The 18,385-nt window shown below is 26.8% G+C and overlaps 2 protein-coding genes across 2 annotated transcripts; both read left to right on the top strand.

The window, feature by feature from the left end:
- The first annotated feature begins 3,893 nt into the window (after positions 1-3,893).
- On the top strand, positions 3,894-5,328 carry mTerf3 (mitochondrial transcription termination factor 3). Its single transcript, XM_075296895.1, has 2 exons — positions 3,894-4,803; positions 4,873-5,328. Exons 1-2 carry the CDS (start codon positions 3,933-3,935, stop codon positions 5,148-5,150), a joined length of 1,149 nt encoding a protein of 382 aa, XP_075153010.1. The 5' UTR covers positions 3,894-3,932; the 3' UTR covers positions 5,151-5,328.
- A 3,701-nt stretch (positions 5,329-9,029) lies between these two features.
- On the top strand, positions 9,030-18,208 carry LOC142226738 (ubiquinone biosynthesis O-methyltransferase-like). Its single transcript, XM_075296897.1, has 5 exons — positions 9,030-9,165; positions 9,264-9,431; positions 9,694-10,069; positions 12,910-13,069; positions 17,998-18,208. The coding sequence occupies exons 1-5, from the start codon at positions 9,113-9,115 to the stop codon at positions 18,108-18,110; spliced, it is 870 nt and encodes a 289-aa protein (XP_075153012.1). The 5' UTR covers positions 9,030-9,112; the 3' UTR covers positions 18,111-18,208.
- Positions 18,209-18,385: the final 177 nt, after the last annotated feature.

Genomic DNA, 18,385 nt, shown 5'->3' on the forward strand with positions numbered 1-18,385 from the left:
GAAAGAACTAAAAAACTTTTCAAACTTAAACACAACTGGCAGAAGCAACTGAAAAAAATCTTTCATCGGACAGGAAACAGAGTGAGTATTGAGTATACCATTCTTTCAAAGCAAATACAGCTGTTGAAGATAATCATAAAAGAATCCGTTAATATTGAGCAAGCAGAAAAATTTAATAAGAAATTGCAAAATATAAAACCTGGTCCGTCCGCCTTTAAGGAAATATACCAAATAACTGGTAAAATAAAATCTCCATTTTGTAGCCAAATTGTCATCAACAATGATGTTTCCAAAAATCCCAACGAAATAGCCCATCACTTTCAACAATATTATAACACAGTGTTTCAGAGAACAATTCCTCGTCATCCAGTCTCCGATTTAAATACAAAAGTACCTGCATACATTAGTGCCACAACTCCTCATATTTACTCATTCGATGATGAATTTAGCGCTTGCCAAAATCCTGATAATCTCCATTTTACTAATATAGAGCGGATCGGAAACATTATCCAGAATACAAATAATAAAAAGTCAAGTGGGATTGATGAAATTTCAAACTTTATTATAAAAAAATTCCCCAGTGCAACATTAAAATTACTTACATGCATTTTTAATCACTGTATCAATAATGGATATTTTCCCTCTGCTTGGAAAGTAGCAAAAATATTGCCTATTAAGAAAAAAACGGATAGTGCTGAACCGGCAGATTTTCGTCCTATTTCTCTCCTCTCTAACATCGGGAAACTTTTTGAGCATGTCCTAAAGGAAAAAATTGAAAATGGTTACATAATTGATCCAATTCCAAATTTTCAATTTGGTTTTAAAAAAGGTCATTCCACCCAACATGCTCTTTTGAAATTTCACAACGATATAGTTTCACATCTCAACTATAAAAAATGTACTGTTGCCATTGCACTAGACATTCAAAAGGCATTTGATTCTGTATGTCATATGGGAATCTTATACAAACTTGTTGAATTGGAAACTGACCCATTCATCGTCAAAATGCTTACCAGCTATTTTACAAACCGAAAATTCTCTGTAAATATTCAAGGAATATCATCCAGCTTAGGTGAAGTAAATAGCGGGGTACCTCAGGGCAGTGTCCTGGCACCAATTCTGTTCAACATTTTCCTGAACGATTTTCCACACACCCACGCGGACTCACAGGCAATTCTTTACGCAGATGATTGTTTAATTTACGCCCACAGCACTTCCCCGGCAGAGGCGCTACACAAAGCAACACAACACCTCCAGCTCATTAGCGATTTCTACGTAAAGTGGGGAATAACAATTAACGCATCAAAATCTGAAGCAATATGTATAAGAAATGCTTCCGGCAAATGTCCCAGATTTGTAGTTCCAGAGAGCAAGTCACTGAAACTCACACTAAATGATATCGAAATTCCCTTCGAGACAGAAATAAAATATCTGGGAGTCACTTTCGACAACTTGTTAAAGTTCAACACTCATGCCCGATTATCACTGAAAAAGACAAAACGTATACTTGGGTCATTCTCATACATTCTGGGGAATAAATACTTACCTCAAAAAACAAAGCTCCTACTCTACAAAGTAGCCATAAGACCAATGCTGATATATGGATTTCCGATCTGGTTCACTATCTCCCCGACAGTGGCTAATGAATTAGAAATCTTTGAACGGAAAATATTAAGAAAATGCATCAACAAACATTACCAAAGCCGCGTAAAAAAATACTCCAACTCATACATTTATGAAACTTCTGGAGTACAACCATTATGCAGTTACGCCCTCAACCTCCAGCGATCATTTATAGAGAGGCTTGCCGCACATGAAAATGAATTGTTGAGCACAATTTACAACATTGAAGAAAATTCTAATTGGACTGATTCTAAATACCTCTCGTCTGTTGCCATCATTAATGAATTACTTGACAATGAATCAGCCAATCTTACCTTGCCACAATTCTTCCAGAAAACGACACCTGGAACACATAGAGGATAAATGATAATTATATTTAACTCTCTCTTATAAAATAATCTTTTAAAAGAAATATGTGCAATCATTTATATTAGACCATAAGTCATATTATAATACTTACGTACCTACCCTATGCTCATGCATATTCGCTTCAACTGTGATACTATTGTAAAGACAAATACTTACCATTGTACCTTAAAAGCTATTCTTATTAGCCCTCGACGCTATTATACAAATTGTTAATTCGTTTTAAGTGTTGTTTTTAGTAGTAGATTTAGTATTAATCATTTATTTATGTTTTCAACAGACACCCGCGCTCTGTAAGACAACAACAAAGGTTAATGAGCAAGCCTTTTTTTTTCATTCATCTCATGTGCCATGTACGCACAATCGATAATTGTTCACTATAAAGCAAGAGCTATGTTACATTATTTAACTGTGTATTAGAACAAGACAGATATAGTTCTAAGTTTACCACTAACTTATCGATAAGTTCATATCATCAATGTAATCGAAATTAATAAGTCTCAAATAAACATACTTACTTACTTACTTACTTGAATAAATATTAAACAAAAAAAAAAACAATTACAAATAATAAAAGCATTTTAAGAATTTTCTTACAATAGATAAAAGATACGCCCGCTAAAACATTGAATACTTTGGAAATTAAAATTTTCTCTTCCGAAGATATTGCTCTGAGTTCAGATGCTCTGTAATGTAATTCTAATGGTGTTTTCTTTTCTGAAAAAAGTGCTTTGCCTTCATTTTTACAGAATGCGCATTTTTAAAATGTTACCAGCAACCTAAAAAAATGCTATCATTTCAGCGGGCAGAAAAGAATTCAAAGAAGGAAACAGGGCAATCGCAGCACTCTCTTTTGTTGGCAGTGCTGAAAATGCCCGTAATTGGCTCTAATGGTGGCGCTATTTTCACAACAGAATTCGAAGCCTTTTCGCACTTTTGCCTGTTTTTTTAGAAAAGAATCTAAAGAGTACATTTTCCGGGCAAAATGCAAAAAAAGTGTGCATTTTTTACAAGAAAAGAAAACGCCATAAGCCTTTTCAGCAAAATAAAGTTATTACAATAGACTACTAGGTAGATTTTCATACATTAAATGTATTCAATAATATACAACGGTTTATAAAATAAAGATATTTCATAAAATATTAAATAATCTTTTATGAAAACAAAATTAAAAATCTATAAACACGATGCCTTTACTCAAACAATTCTATATCTTTTGCCAAATTTGTTGCAACAGTAACTTATAATCACTGTGCACAGATCAGCTTTTCCCAATGATGCCAACTCCCGAAGGGCAAAAAGCACCAAAAATATATTATAAATTCTAACATACTAGTTCCCACCATAAAAACTACTCCACTACTGCTACTCAAATTAAAAAAGGACACCATAAGCACTAAAAAACGCCAGAAAGCACCAAGTTAGTGCTTTTTTTGAAAAGGGAATTTGGTACTTTTTGGAAATCAATCCAACAAACACAAGGATGAACATTTTTCGTAGGTAACGCCATATCAATTTGGTGGTAAATCCCGTCTTCAACATTAGTTCAAATGGTCTTGCATATTGCTTGCCTTCAACAAATTTTCCAATGGGTTTGAAGCATTAAAATTAAATTTAGTTTGAAAAGTTGTTGCTACTATGTTGAGAAATTGTTACTAACGTGTTGAATTCTACTGATGAGGGTAATGTCTGTTTTTTTCAGAACGCGATTTTCTCAACAATTTCTAAAATTGAATTCTAAGCTAATTCTTTGAAAAAATGTTTGAAAGCGTATTGCATATAAGCATTTCTCCAATGCTTGTGTTTATTGGGAAAAAGAAATAATTTAGTGCTAAAAGCACCAAATTAGCATCACTGACATTTCCATTCGTAAGACCGTATTTACATTATTATTTGTTTACAAAAATCAGCTGCTACCTAATATATAAGCTACCATCGATAGGATGTTACGAATTTTATCAAGATTTATTATACAAAAACCTAAATTAGTAGAAAATGTAGTAAATAAACGTTATATCAGAGGTTTGCCCAGGCAAAAAGTGGAAGTCAAATCATTACCCCTTATCAATGAAGAGAAATCTAATCCACCCAATGAAGTGGAAATGGCTCGAAAGGAGTTGGCTGAATTGACCGGTGGCATAGAATTCGAGGAGTTGAAACAAATGATGCAAAGGAAAAAAGAGGGCAAACATATCCCATCGGTGAAAGATACAAACCAACTGGAACTTCAAACTGAAGGAGAAGAGAAACAAGCACTAGAGCCCACATATAATTTGGCAGCTTATGTGAATAAATCTGAACTCTTACAGGGTTTCATAAAGTTAGGTGTTGATTTGAGTTCAATAGAAAAACGTAAAGGTTTGCCAGAATTTGTCTTAAAGCTTGATATGGAAAAGGACGTACATCCTCGCTTACTCTTTTTACAAGATCAAGGAGTGCCAGCAGAGTGTTTTGGTGAACTGATTTCCAAAAACCCTTTAATATTTAAAGTTGATCTCGATGACATGCAGACTAGAGTTAACTACTTGGAGTCAAAAAAGTTTACCAAACCCCAAATACAAAGAATCCTAACAATGAATCCCTTTTGGCTAATGTTTTCCACAAAACGTATCGACAAGCGTTTGGGTTTTTTTCAAAAAGAATTCTACCTCAGAGGAGATGATGTAAGATTTCTAAGTAGCAAACAACCTAGGCTAATTACTTATAATATGCAACACATTGCCGATGCCACATTTTGTATCAGAGAAGAAATGGGTTTCACAAAGGACGAAATTAAAGTGCTGCTGCTTAGCAAACCTAGACTTTGGATGTTAAGTAAGAAAAGCAAAACATATTCGTACTTAATTAAACATTTATATAAATTTAATCTATTTCATTTCCCAGAACCTGATGATTTGATTGAACGTTTTTCCTATGCCCATCAAGAAATGAAATTATCCCATCAAATGTTACTCCAGCAACCAGAAATTCTAACATCCCGAGAGTTTCGTTTAAGAGAACGTCATGAGTTTTTGAAAATGTTAGGTCGAGCCCAATATGAACCCGAAAAGGATATGTATATATCACCCAAGGCATTGGTGGAAGGCAATAACTATCATTTTGTACGTAATGTAGCGAAAAGTGATATGGAAACGTTTAATTTGTTCTTAAAGACTCGATGATTTGGATAATTCATGAAAATATTTCTAAGAAATGGACCCGACCAGCTTAACTAGAATATAATTGTGGAATCTGAATTCTTTGTTTTGTAAGCCATTAAAATGGTATACAAGTTTTGAATTTCTATATTTATCTTTTGTTACTAAGCCCTATAAATAAAATCTAATTAAATTAAAAAAAGATCTATTTCATAATTAAATTCAACAAGGAAATTGTATTATATAGGTATCTTAAACTTCGAAGAAAAAACTTAATTCCACATGGATGAGTAACTCCGAGGTTACTCAACCAAATATAATTTTCAACATTATATAAACAACTTTATCGATATAGTCTAATACTGATGACGATGTGGAAATCCGAAAAAGCTGTCTTTCCCTCCATTTAGAACAGTTTTATGTTCCCATAACGCCATAAAAAATAAGTAACAATAGGCTAATGAGTAAGCCACTATATAATTACTTGTACCAAATTACGTTAAAAAAATCTTGAATCCACATCATATATAAGATCATATCGATGTCTTCATTCTAAAGTGCGCTAAGTCTAAAAAGTGAATTTTACAGGAAACAAGTTCAAAGTTTTTGTTTTGGATTTTCTCAAAAACCGTATAAGACCCTTTTTTCGGTCTTAAAATCATATTTATTACAGATTTTTTTTTTAAATATATACGAACTCAAACTAGTGATAATAGAACATGGCTAAAAGTGACTTAGACCACTTTAGACCGAACAAAGTTTTTTGCCCTATTTGGATTGGATATTTTTCAAACTTTAGTCACAGGCTAAGTACAATATTAACCATAACTTTTGATAGAATTGTCCAATAAATTTTGAAATTGACAGGATGTAATTCACATCAATCCGAATAGAAAACAACGAACTCCGTCAAAACGTGCTAAGTCGACTTAGCGTACTCTGGAATGAGGGCATCGATATATAAATAAAATTTGGCCAAAATTTTGTATAGAAATAAAATTTTACAAAATTTTGACACAATTTTCTATAGAAATAAAATTTTGACAAAATTTTCTATAGAAATAAAATTTTGACACAATTTTCTATAGAAATAAAATTTTGACACAATATTCTATAGAAATAAAATTTTGACAAAATTTTATTAGAAATAAAATTTTGACAAAATTTTCTATACAAATAAAATTTGAAAAAATTTTCTATCGAAATAAAATTTTGATAAAATTTTATATAGAAATAAAATTTTGACAAAATTTTCTATAGAAATAAAATTTTGACACAATTTTCTATAGAAATACAATTTTCACAAAATTTTCTATAGAAATAAAATTTTCACAAAATTTTCTATAGAAATAAAATTTTGACAAAATTTTCTATAGAAATAAAATTTTGACAAAATTATCTATAGAAATAAAATTTTGACAAAATTTTCTATAGAAATAAAATTTGAAAAAATTTTCTTTAGAAATAACATTTTGACAAAATTTTCTATAGAAATAAAATTTTGACAAAATTTTATATAGAAATAAAATTTTGACAAAATTTTATATAGAAATAAAATTTTGACAAAATTTTCTATAGAAATAAAATTTTGACACAATTTTCTATAGAAATACAATTTTCACAAAATTTTATATAAAAGTACAATTTTGACAAAATTTTCTATAGAAATAACATTTTGACACAATTTTCTATAGAAATAAAATTTTGACACAATTTTCTATAGAAATAACATTTTCACAAAATTTTCTATAGAAATAAAATGTTCACAAAATTTTCTATAGAAATAAAATTTTGACAACATCTTCTATAGAAATACAATTTTGACAAAATTTTCTATAGAAATACAATTTTGACAAAATTTTCTATAGAAATACAATTTTCACAAAATTTTCTATAGAAATAAAATTTTCACGAAATTTTCTAAGAAATAAAATTTTGACACAATTTTCTATAGAAATAACATTTTCACAAAATTTTCTATATAAATAAAATGTTCACAAAATTTTCTATAGAAATAAAATTTTGACAAAATCTTCTATAGAAATGCAATTTTGACAAAATTTTCTATAGAAATACAATTTTGACAAAATTTTCTATAGAAATACAATTTTGACAAAATTTTCTATAGAAATACAATTTTCACAAAATTTTCACGAAATTTTCTAAGAAATAAAATTTTGACACAATTTTCTATAGAAATAAAATTTTGACAAAATTTTCTATAGAAATAAAATTTTGACAAAATTCTCTAGAGAAATAAAATTTTGACACAATTTTCTATAGAAATAAAATTTTCTATAGAAATAAAATTTTGACAAAATTTTCTATAGAAATAAAATTTTGACACAATTTTCTATAGAAATAAAATTTTGACACAATATTCTATAGAAATAAAATTTTGACAAAATTTTATATAGAAATAAAATTTTGACAAAATTTTCTATACAAATAAAATTTGAAAAAATTTTCTATCGAAATAAAATTTTGATAAAATTTTATATAGAAATAAAATTTTGACAAAATTTTCTATAGAAATAAAATTTTGACACAATTTTCTATAGAATACAATTTTCACAAAATTTTCTATAGACATAAAATTTTCACAAAATTTTCTATAGAAATAAAATTTTGACAAAATTTTCTATAGAAATAAAATTTTGACAAAATTATCTATAGAAATAAAATTTTGACAAAATTTTCTATAGAAATTAAATTTTGACACAATTTTCTATAGAAAAACAATTTTCACAAAATTTTATATAAAAGTACAATTTTGACAAAATTTTTTATAGAAATAACATTTTGACACAATTTTCTATAGAAATAAAATTTTGACACAATTTTCTATAGAAATAAAATTTTGACAACATCTTCTATAGAAATACAATTTTAACAAAATTTTCTATAGAAATACAATTTTGACAAAATTTTCTATAGAAATACAATTTTCAACAATTTTCTATAGAAATAAAATTTTCACGAAATTTTCTAAGAAATAAAATTTTGACACAATTTTCTATAGAAATAACATTTTCACAAAATTTTCTATAGAAATAAAATGTTCACAAAATTTTCTATAGAAATAAAATTTTGACAACATCTTCTATAGAAATACAATTTTGACAAAATTTTCTATAGAAATACAATTTTGACAAAATTTTCTATAGAAATACAATTTTCACAAATTTTCTAAGAAATAAAATTTTGACACAATTTTCTATAGAAATAAAATTTTGACAAAATTTTATATAAAAGTACAATTTTAATAATGTTTTTGGCAACTTTTTCTATAGAAATAAAATTTTGACAAAAATTTCTATTTAAATAAAATTTTGACAAAGTTTTCTATAGAAATAAAGTTTTGGCAACTTTTTCTATAGAAATAAAATTTTGACAAAAATTTCTATTTAAATAAAATTTTGAAAAAAATGTTTTCTATAGAAATAAAATTTTAACAAAATTTTCTATAGAAATAAAATTTTGACAAATCTTTCTATAGAAATAAAATTTTGACAACATTTTCTATAGAAATAAAATTTTGATAAATATTTCTATAGAAATAAAATTTTGACAAATCTTTCTATAGAAATAAAAGTTTGACAAAATTGTCTATAGAAATAAAATGTTGACAAAATTGTCTATAGAAATTATTGACAAATTTTCTATAGAAATAAAATTTTGACAGAAATTCGGCTTAATTTTTACTTTTCGGACAATTATATTTAAAACAGTCAAAGTTTCAACAAACAGCTTTTGTTTTTTCATTTTTCTGCAGATTTTTCTTTTGCTTCGACTAGCAAATTTCTTTCGGTGTAATACTTCCCGGAAATGTCCATAATCTATTTAAAATGTTAAATCAGTTGGACAAGAATGAACAACAATAAACTGGATTTTAACACGTCAAGATGAAAAAATTAAATATCGCAAAGATTGTGATTAACGGACAATTATGAAAACACTTCAGTTTTATAATTCATCGCATCAACATGTCTGGCCGGCTTCAAAAAAGTATTACTCTGGTTCTTCTAAATCATTGCAGGTAGAGAGAAATTGATATGATTGATTTAATTTATATGACGATAAAATTTTAATATATGCAAAAACCACTTTCGCTTTGAATAATCCTCACAACAATAGTGTGCGTACAATTAGTACTACAAGGAGACTTCAAACTAAATCCGTGCAGCCAAAATTAAATCTTAGCGATCAAACTAAAAGCGAAATTATACATCACTCAAAATTGGGCATTCACTGGTGGAATCCCCATGGACCTGTAAAGGCTCTACATTCTTTAAATAAACTAAGGTGGGTAAAATGCAAAAATTAAAAAAAAAAACAAATATTCCCATCGACTAGTTTTCAAGACTTTCGAATAAAAACGATTAACAAAATGGGACATTTTGTTGGCGCTACTAAAAATATAAAGAGGATTTACCAAAAAACTTTGCCTTTGTGATTCAAAACCAAGATATATACTTTGGTCGTGGTTTGCATAAAATTTACTCTAATTTAATTTGATTAAATTTGATTTCTTTACTCTAATTTTTTCACTTTATCCATCATTTAGGGTCCCATTTGTATATGAAGGTTTGATAACACAGGGCAAAATTTCATCAGATTTAATAAATACATCAAAAGTCCTAAAAAATCAACAAATTTTGGAAGTAGGTTGTGGTGGTGGGATTCTCACAGAAGATTTAGCACGTCATGGAGCAACAGTAACTGCTTTGGATTTAAGTGAAGATCTTATAATATTGGCACGCAACCATTTAGCTTCCAAAGAAAATGTTGAGATTTGTGATCGTGTACATTATAAAGTTGAACCAATAGAACAACATGTTAAGAAGAACAATTGTTGCTATGATGCTGTAGTTATTTCTGAAGTTTTGGAACATGTTGATGATAAAATTGGATTTTTAAAAGCCAGTGTTGCGGCTATAAAGGTATAACATATCTCTATAAATACAAATTGTCAAAAATTTATTTCTATAGAAAATTTTGTCAAAATTTAATGTCTATAGAAATTTCTATAGAAAATTTTTCAAAATTTTATTTCTATAGAAAATTTTGTCATAATTTTATTTCTATAGAAAATTTTGTCAACATTTTATTTCTATAGAAAATTTTGTCAAAATTGTATTTCTATAGAAAATTTTGTCAAAAATGTAATTTAAAGAACATTTTCTCAAAAATTTAATTTCTATAGAAAATTTGGCCAAAATTTTATTTCTATTGAAAATTTTTTCAAAATTTTATTTCTATTGAAAATTTTATCAAAATTTAATTTCTATAGAAAATTTTGTTAAAATGTTATTTCAGTAGAAGATTGTGTTAAAATTTTATTTCTATAGAAAATTTTCTCAAAATTTTATTTCTACAGAAAATTTTCTCAAAATTTTATTTCTATAGAATCTTTCTCAAAATTTTATTTCCATAGAAAAATTTGCTAAAACTTTATTTCTATAGAAAATTTTGTCAAAATTTTATTTCTATAGAAAAATTGGTCAAAATTTTATTTCAATAGAAAATTTTGTCAAAATTTTATTTCTATAGAAAATTTTTTCAAAATTTTATTTCTATAGAAAATTTTTTCAAAATTTTATTTCTATAGAAAATTTCGTTAAAATGTTATTTCAATAGGTTTTGCTAAAATTTTATTTCTATAGAAAATTTTATTCCTATAGAAAATTTTGTCAAAATTTTATTTCAATAGAAAATTTTATTCCTATAGAAAATTTTGTCAAAATTTTATTTCAATAGAAAATTTTGTTAAAATGTTATTTCAATAGGTTTTGTTAAAATTTTATTTCTGTAGATAATTTTCTAAAAATTTTATTTCTATAGAAAATTTTGTCAATATTTATTTCTATAGAAATTATTCTAAAAATTTTATTTCTATAGAAAAATTTACTAAAGCTTTATTTCTATAGAAAATTTTGTCAAAATTTAATTTCTATAGAAAATTTTGTCAAAATTTAATTTCCATAGAAAATTTTGTTAAAATGTTATTTCAATAGAAGATTGTGTTAAAATTTTATTTCTATAGAAAATTTTCTCTAAATTTTATTTCTATAGAATCTTTCTCAAAATTTTATTTGTATAGAAATTTTTCTCAAAATTTTATTTCCAAAGAAAAATTTGCTAAAACTTTATTTCTATAGAAAATTTTGTCAGAATTTTATTTCTATAGAATATTTGGTCAAAATTTTATTTCAATAGAAAATTTTGTCAAAATTTTATTTCTATAGAAATTATTCTCAAAATTTTATTTCTATAGAAAATTTTGTTAAAATGTTATTTCAATAGAAGATTGTGTTAAAATTTTATTTCTATAGAAAATTTTCTGAAAATTTTATTTCTATAGAATCTTTCTCAAAATTTTATTTGTATAGAAATTTTTCTCAAAATTTTATTTCCAAAGAAAAATTTGCTAAAACTTTATTTCTATAGAAAATTTTGTCAGAATTTTATTTCTATAGAATATTTGGTCAAAATTTTATTTCAATAGAAAATTTTGTCAAAATTTTATTTCTATAGAAAATTTTATTCCTATAGAAAATTTTGTCAAAATTTTATTTCAATAGAAAATTTTGTTAAAATGTTATTTCAATAGGTTTTGTTGAAATTTTATTTCTGTAGATAATTTTCTCAAAATTTTATTTCTATAGAAATTTTTGTCAAAATTTTATTTCTATAGTAAATTTTATCAAAATTTTATTTCTATAAAGGTAAATGTATAACATATCTCAAAGGTATAACATATCTCAATTAAATACAAAATGAGAAGTATTTGAATACAACTCATTTTCAAACTTGATTATTTGAAATTTAATTGAATTCAAACGTATATCTCTTTCTAATTATTCCTTTTAGCCTGGAGGATCCATTTTTATAACAACAATTTCTATGTGGATTTTTCAAATTTTTCAAAATTTTATTTCTATAGAAAATTTTGTCAACATTTTATTTCAATAGAAAATATTGTCAAAATTTTATTTCTATAAAAAATTTTATCAAAAATGTAATTTATACAGCATTTTCTCAAAATTTTAATTTCTATAGAAAATTTGGTCAAAATTTTATTTCAATAGAAAATTTGGTCAAAATTTTATTTCTATTGAAAATTTGTCCAAAATTTTATTTCTATTGAAAATTTTATCAAAATTTAATTTCTATAGAAAATTTTGTTAAAATGTTATTTCATTAGAAGATTGTGTTAAAATTTTATTTCTGTAGAAAATTTTATTTCTATAGAAAATTTTCTGAAAATTTTATTTCTATAGAATCTTTCTCAAAATTTTATTTGTATAGAAATTTTTCTCAAAATTTTATTTCCATAGAAAAATTTTATTTCAATAGAAAATTTTGTCAATATTTTATTTCTATAAAAATTTTTCTCAAAATTTTATTTCTATAGAAAAATTTGCTAAAACTTTATTTCTATAGAAAATTTTGTCAAAATTTTATTTCTATAGAAAATTTTGTCAAAATTTTATTTCTACAGAATATTTTGTCAAAATTTTGTTTCTAGTATAGAACATTTTATCAAAATTTTGTTTCTAGTATAGAACATTTATCAAAATGTCATTTCTATAGAAATTTTTGTCAAAATTTTATTTCTATAGAAAATGTTATCAAAATTTTATTTCAATAGAGGTAAATGTATAATATATCTCAATTAAATACAAAATGAGAAGTATTTGAATACAACTCATTTTCAAACATGATTATTTGAAATTTAATTGAATTCAAACGTATATCTCTTTCTAATTATTCCTTTTAGCCTGGAGGATCCATTTTTATAACAACTCTTAGCAAAACAATTTCTATGTGGATTTATGGTGTCCTAATTGCTGAATATGTGTTACAAGCTATTCCTATAGGTACACATCATTACGATAAAATGATAAGACCAGCAGATGTGGAAAATATTTTAAAAACGAGTAAGTTACAAAATAATATGAAGTAATTTAGATGGTTTGCATTATTTTCACGGGGAGCGAAGAAGGGTATAGCCAAAAAATTTTGTTACTCATAATAGCAAAAATGTTTGCTGAAACAGCAGTCTTTGTTTGCTGAAAAACAGCAGACAGCGTTTGTTATTAACAACAGACTTTTTTCTATGAGTGTATGCAGCGAGGACGACGAGGCGAAGTTCCTAAGTTAGAAAACTACAGTACCAACGGAAAATTGTGCTACAGCACACAATAAGCAGGCTCACAACAACTCAGCGAGTCATTTGATCGTACGAAAAATGATGTCATATTTTCAATTTAAAGGAATCTGATAAATATCGCAACTTGTATAGGCCCAAGCACTACCCAGCAAAAAAATTTTGGAAGTTCTTCTAAAAGCACTTCCAAAAATGTCCTCCCACAAATGTTCTTTATTTTAACTACACATGAAGTCCTTTTAATTCAATTTTTTTAACTCGCTCTTTATACCCTTCACCACTACTGTGGTACAGGGTATAATAAGTTTGTGCATTTGTATGTAACGCCAAGAAGGAGTAATCATAGACCAACATTTTTGAATACGGATCGTCTTAGAATTAAATTCTGAGTCGATTTAGAGATGTCCGTCTGTCTGTCTGTTGGTATATTTTTGTGTGCAAAGTACAGCTCGCAGTTTTAGTCCGATGGTCCTAAAATTTGGTATAGGGTCCTGTTTCGGCTCAAAGACGATCCCTATTTATTTTGGAAAAAATCGGTTCAGATTTAGATATAGCTGTCATATATATTTTTCACCGATCTGGTCATAATTGGCGTGTATATCAACCGATCTTCCTCAAATTCCGTACATCCGAATATTTTATGAGTCTCGAAAAACTTGCAAAATATCAGCTAAATCGGTTCAGATTTAGATATAGCTCCCATATATAGCTTTCGCCCGATTTACACTCATTTGCCCACAGAGGCCAATTGTTTGCTCCGATTTAGTTGAAATTTTGCATAGGGAGTAGAATTAGCATTGTAACTATGCGTGCCAAATTTGGTGAAATCGGTCCAGATTTGGATATATCTCCCATATAAATGTTTTTCTGATTTCGACAAAAATGGTCAAAATACCAACATTTTCCTTGTTAAATCGCCACTGCTTAGTCGAAAAGTTGTAAAAGTGACTCTAATTTTCCTAAACTTCAAACGTTTCAGACATAACAAATTACAGAAAAATATTTATTTGCCAGAATATCACAATTTGTTAATTCTCATCCAAAACACACCTTAAGAAATTATGCAAATTCAGTGCAGCGGCTGTTGAAACAGTGTATATCCATCCTATGACAAGCCCATGTTAAATTCATTGCTTACGCGCTAATTTTTGCACCACTTCCGGAACCCCAAAGAACATTTTCACAACTTTTTTGTCGACTCTTTTTTTGCTGGGTAAAATTTGCTGATATAAGCCTATTAATTTTATATCTTTATAAGTCAACAAAAACATCCAGATTACAGCATATCAGATAAAAATTGTGATATACGGATGATTTAGAAATAAAAAATAAGGCAATCAACCTAAATTTGGGGTTTAACAAAAAATTAACCGATATAAACCACATTCATTACATTTGTTAATAGATCTTAATTAACTTCATATTTTTAGGTTCATTTCATGTGACTCCACGAAAAACCCCACAATGTAAAATTTCGAATCGGCGAAAAGATCTTAATTATGCACAATAACAGGAAAACTTTTGTATATAATTAGTTTGAAAACAAAAAAGTAATAAAACATTACTAATGCGGAAATTGTAACTATCTTGTAACTTGTAAACATTAATTCGATTGCATACCCAGCAATTAACGATAAAGAGCAACATATAAAATAAGGAAGAAATTTTTTATTATCTTTCTTACTTTGTGTAACCTAACCTAACCTAACCTATCGTTGACGTCGCTCGATACAAAGTTATCGTTTACTATTATTCCACAAATTAAACTAATTTGTTGCAAAATATTAAACGAGTTTGCCAAAGCTATTGGATTTAGCACCACGGTTGCAAAAACACAACTTATAATATGGCCTAAAACAAAAATTACAATTTTAAACGATGTTGATTTTATATAAGATTTAGTCAAAAAGTTATTTTTATAGAAAATTTTTTCTAAAGTGATGTTTCTATTGAATATTTTCTTATCTAAAGGAAATGTCGTCGAAATTTGTTTCTATAGAAAACTTTGGCAAAATTTTATTTCTATAGAAAATTTTGTCAAAATTTTATTTCTATAGAAGATTTTGTCAAAATTTTATTTCTATAGAAAATAATATTTCTATAGAAAATTTTGTCAAAATTTAATTTCTGTTGTTGTTTTTTATTTCAGCTTAAAACCATGCATTGACTAAACTACAAGTGTAGCTTAACCAACAGAGGAAAGGAATGTTTGTCAAATTTATTTGGGCAAAGCCCTATAGCCCTATTTCGGAAGGTTTAAGTGTGGTTCATTGTTGGGTTTATTGAACTGCCTGAATTTATTCTGATAATTGGTTGAGAGTTTTTCTGCAAGTAGATGCTGATGAGAAATGTGGTAATTCCGAAACGTGCGTCCATCCAACCATCTTGCAGTCTATAGGGCTTTGCCCAAATAAATTTGAGAAACATTCTTTTCCTCTGCTGGTTAAGCTACACTTGTAGTTTAGTCAATGCATGGTTTTAAGCTGAAATCAAAAAAACAACAACAATGATTAAAGAACAAAACGAACAATAACAAAACAAAACGAATGAAGATAGAGGAAGCATGCTCAAAATAAACCCAGCCAACTGCACTCAAATCGATGATTTGACGGTGGCAAAGGAAAAGAGATATGTTTGTACGAATTTATTTCGACATAAGCCGGCTATCTATGTAAAACCTTTTTTCGGAAGGTTTAAGTGTGGTTCATTGTTGGGTTTAATGAACTGCCTGAATTTATTCTGATAATTGGTTGATAGTTTTGCTGCAAGTAGAGGATGCTGATGAGAAATGTGGTAATTCCGAAACGGTCGTCCATCCAACCATCTTGCAGTCTATAGGGTTTTGCCCAAATAAATTTGACAAACATTCTTTTCCTCTGTTGGTTAAGCTACACTTGTAGTTTAGTCAATGCATGGTTTTAAGCTGAAATCAAAAAAAAAAACAACATCAATGATTAAAGAACAAAACCAACAATAACAAAACAAAAAAAAAAAAACGAAAATTTATTTTAATTAAATTTTCTCAATTTTATTTCTATAGAAAATTTTGCAACAATTTTATTGCATTAAAAAAAATTCAAAATTTTATTTCTATAGAAAATTTTGTCAAAATTTTATTTCTATAGAAAAATTTGTCAAAATTTTATTTCTATAAAAAAATTTTGTTAAAATCTTATTTAAATAGAAAATTTTGTTAAAATTTTATTTCAATAGAAAATTTTGTCTAAATTGTATTTCTATACAAAATTTTCTCAAAATTTTATTTCAATAGAAATTTTTGTCAATATTTTATTTCACTAGAACATTTTTTCAAAATTTTATTTATAATGAAAAATGTCTTAAAATTTTATTTCTATAGAAAATTTGTCAAAATCGTATTTCTAGAGAAAATATTGTCAAAATTTTATTTCTATAGAAAATTTTGACAAAGTTTTTTTTATAGAAAATTTTAGATAATTTTGTCAAAATTTTATTTTTATGGAAAATTTTATCAAAATTTAATCTAATAGAAAATTGTGTCAAAATTTTATTTCTATAGAAAATTTTGTCAAAATTTTATTTTATAGAGAAAATTTCGTTAAAATTTTACTTAGATAGAAAAGTCATTATTTATCTACCGATTGTTTATCCCCAGTATGCACTAATCGGATGATTATGATTATTATTATTTTTTAACATTAAAAGTAGAACATGTATTCCAACACCTCTTTTGGAAGAGTTAGTACTTTATTTTATTTTTTTTTTTTTTGCGTTTTTGCATCATATAACTTTACAATTCCCGTTCTATATGAATTTCAATCAAATACTATCATAAGCGTAGGAAGGCCTCTGGGGAGGGGGCTTAGACCCCCCCAGAAAAATTTTAGCCCCCCCCCAGAATTTGAAGCTCAATTTATGATTTTCCATTTTTCAATAAATGTCAATAGTTTTTTTAATTTTTATAAAAATTAAACAAGTATATACAATCGCACAAAGTTCCGCTAAAGATTTTCTTTTCGGGTCTAGAAGTGGTGCAAAATTGGCGGAGAAGCAATGAATGTAATATGAGCTTGTCATAGGACAAATGTCCACCGTTTCAACTGCCGTTGCAATGAATTTGCATCACTTCTTAAGGTGAGATCCGAATTCAGTGTTTTGAATGTGAATTAAAAAATTTTGTGATATTTTCCCAAATAAATAATTTTTATATTGTTTTTATGATTTTTAATGCATTCTGACGCTTGTTTGAAACGTTTTTGCTCGAACAATTTCCAAAATTATCGATTTTTCTATAATGGATTTAGCAGTTTTGTGGCAAAATTTGAATAATTTGTACCAATTTATTTATTCTTACTCTTTTTTAAACAATTTGAAAAAAAAAGAAAACAAAAAATTACACATTATAATATGAAAAAAAAATCAATTAAAAAACTTCCTGTGTAGTTCAAATAATTGAGGACATTTTTGGAAGTTCTTTTAAAGTTGTGCCTTTAGAACAACTCACAATTTTTTTGTTGGGAAAAGTGTGGAACTACTTTTAGTTGCTTTATTATAAATTAATTGACGAGTTATTTTGATGTCTAATTTTTTATTCAATTTTATGAAATAAAACATTAATTGAACCTATAACTTCAGTCTATAAATTCTAAGCTAGGGGGGCTATAGCCCCCCCTAGGAAAATTGTCTAGCTACGCTAATGAATACTATTCTCATTTTCAGTGGATTGTGATACCGTACTAGTAAAAGGAAGCATATATGATTTTTTCACTAACAATTGGCGTTGGATTAATTCGACCAATCTTTTTTATGCTCTGCACGCTGTTAAAAAATAACTCTTTTATACGGAGTTTGAGGATGACTGGGAGAAATAGTGAAAAATCAACTATTGTATATAAAAATTTAAATAAAGTTAAGAACTTCATAATTGTAATTAATATTGTACACTCATAGGAAAAGAATCAGGTAGTATTTGCAAACACCGACTACAATTTTAACTCATTTTACAACAAAGCCCAAATGGTCATATACGGTTACAGAGATACTCAACATAAAGAAAATTCATTAAACGTATTAAAAAAAAAACAATAAAAAATGTTTTTGCAAAACC

This window comes from Haematobia irritans, chromosome 2 (assembly GCF_050003625.1).
Source record: "Haematobia irritans isolate KBUSLIRL chromosome 2, ASM5000362v1, whole genome shotgun sequence".
Taxonomy (NCBI): Eukaryota; Metazoa; Arthropoda; class Insecta; order Diptera; family Muscidae; genus Haematobia; species Haematobia irritans.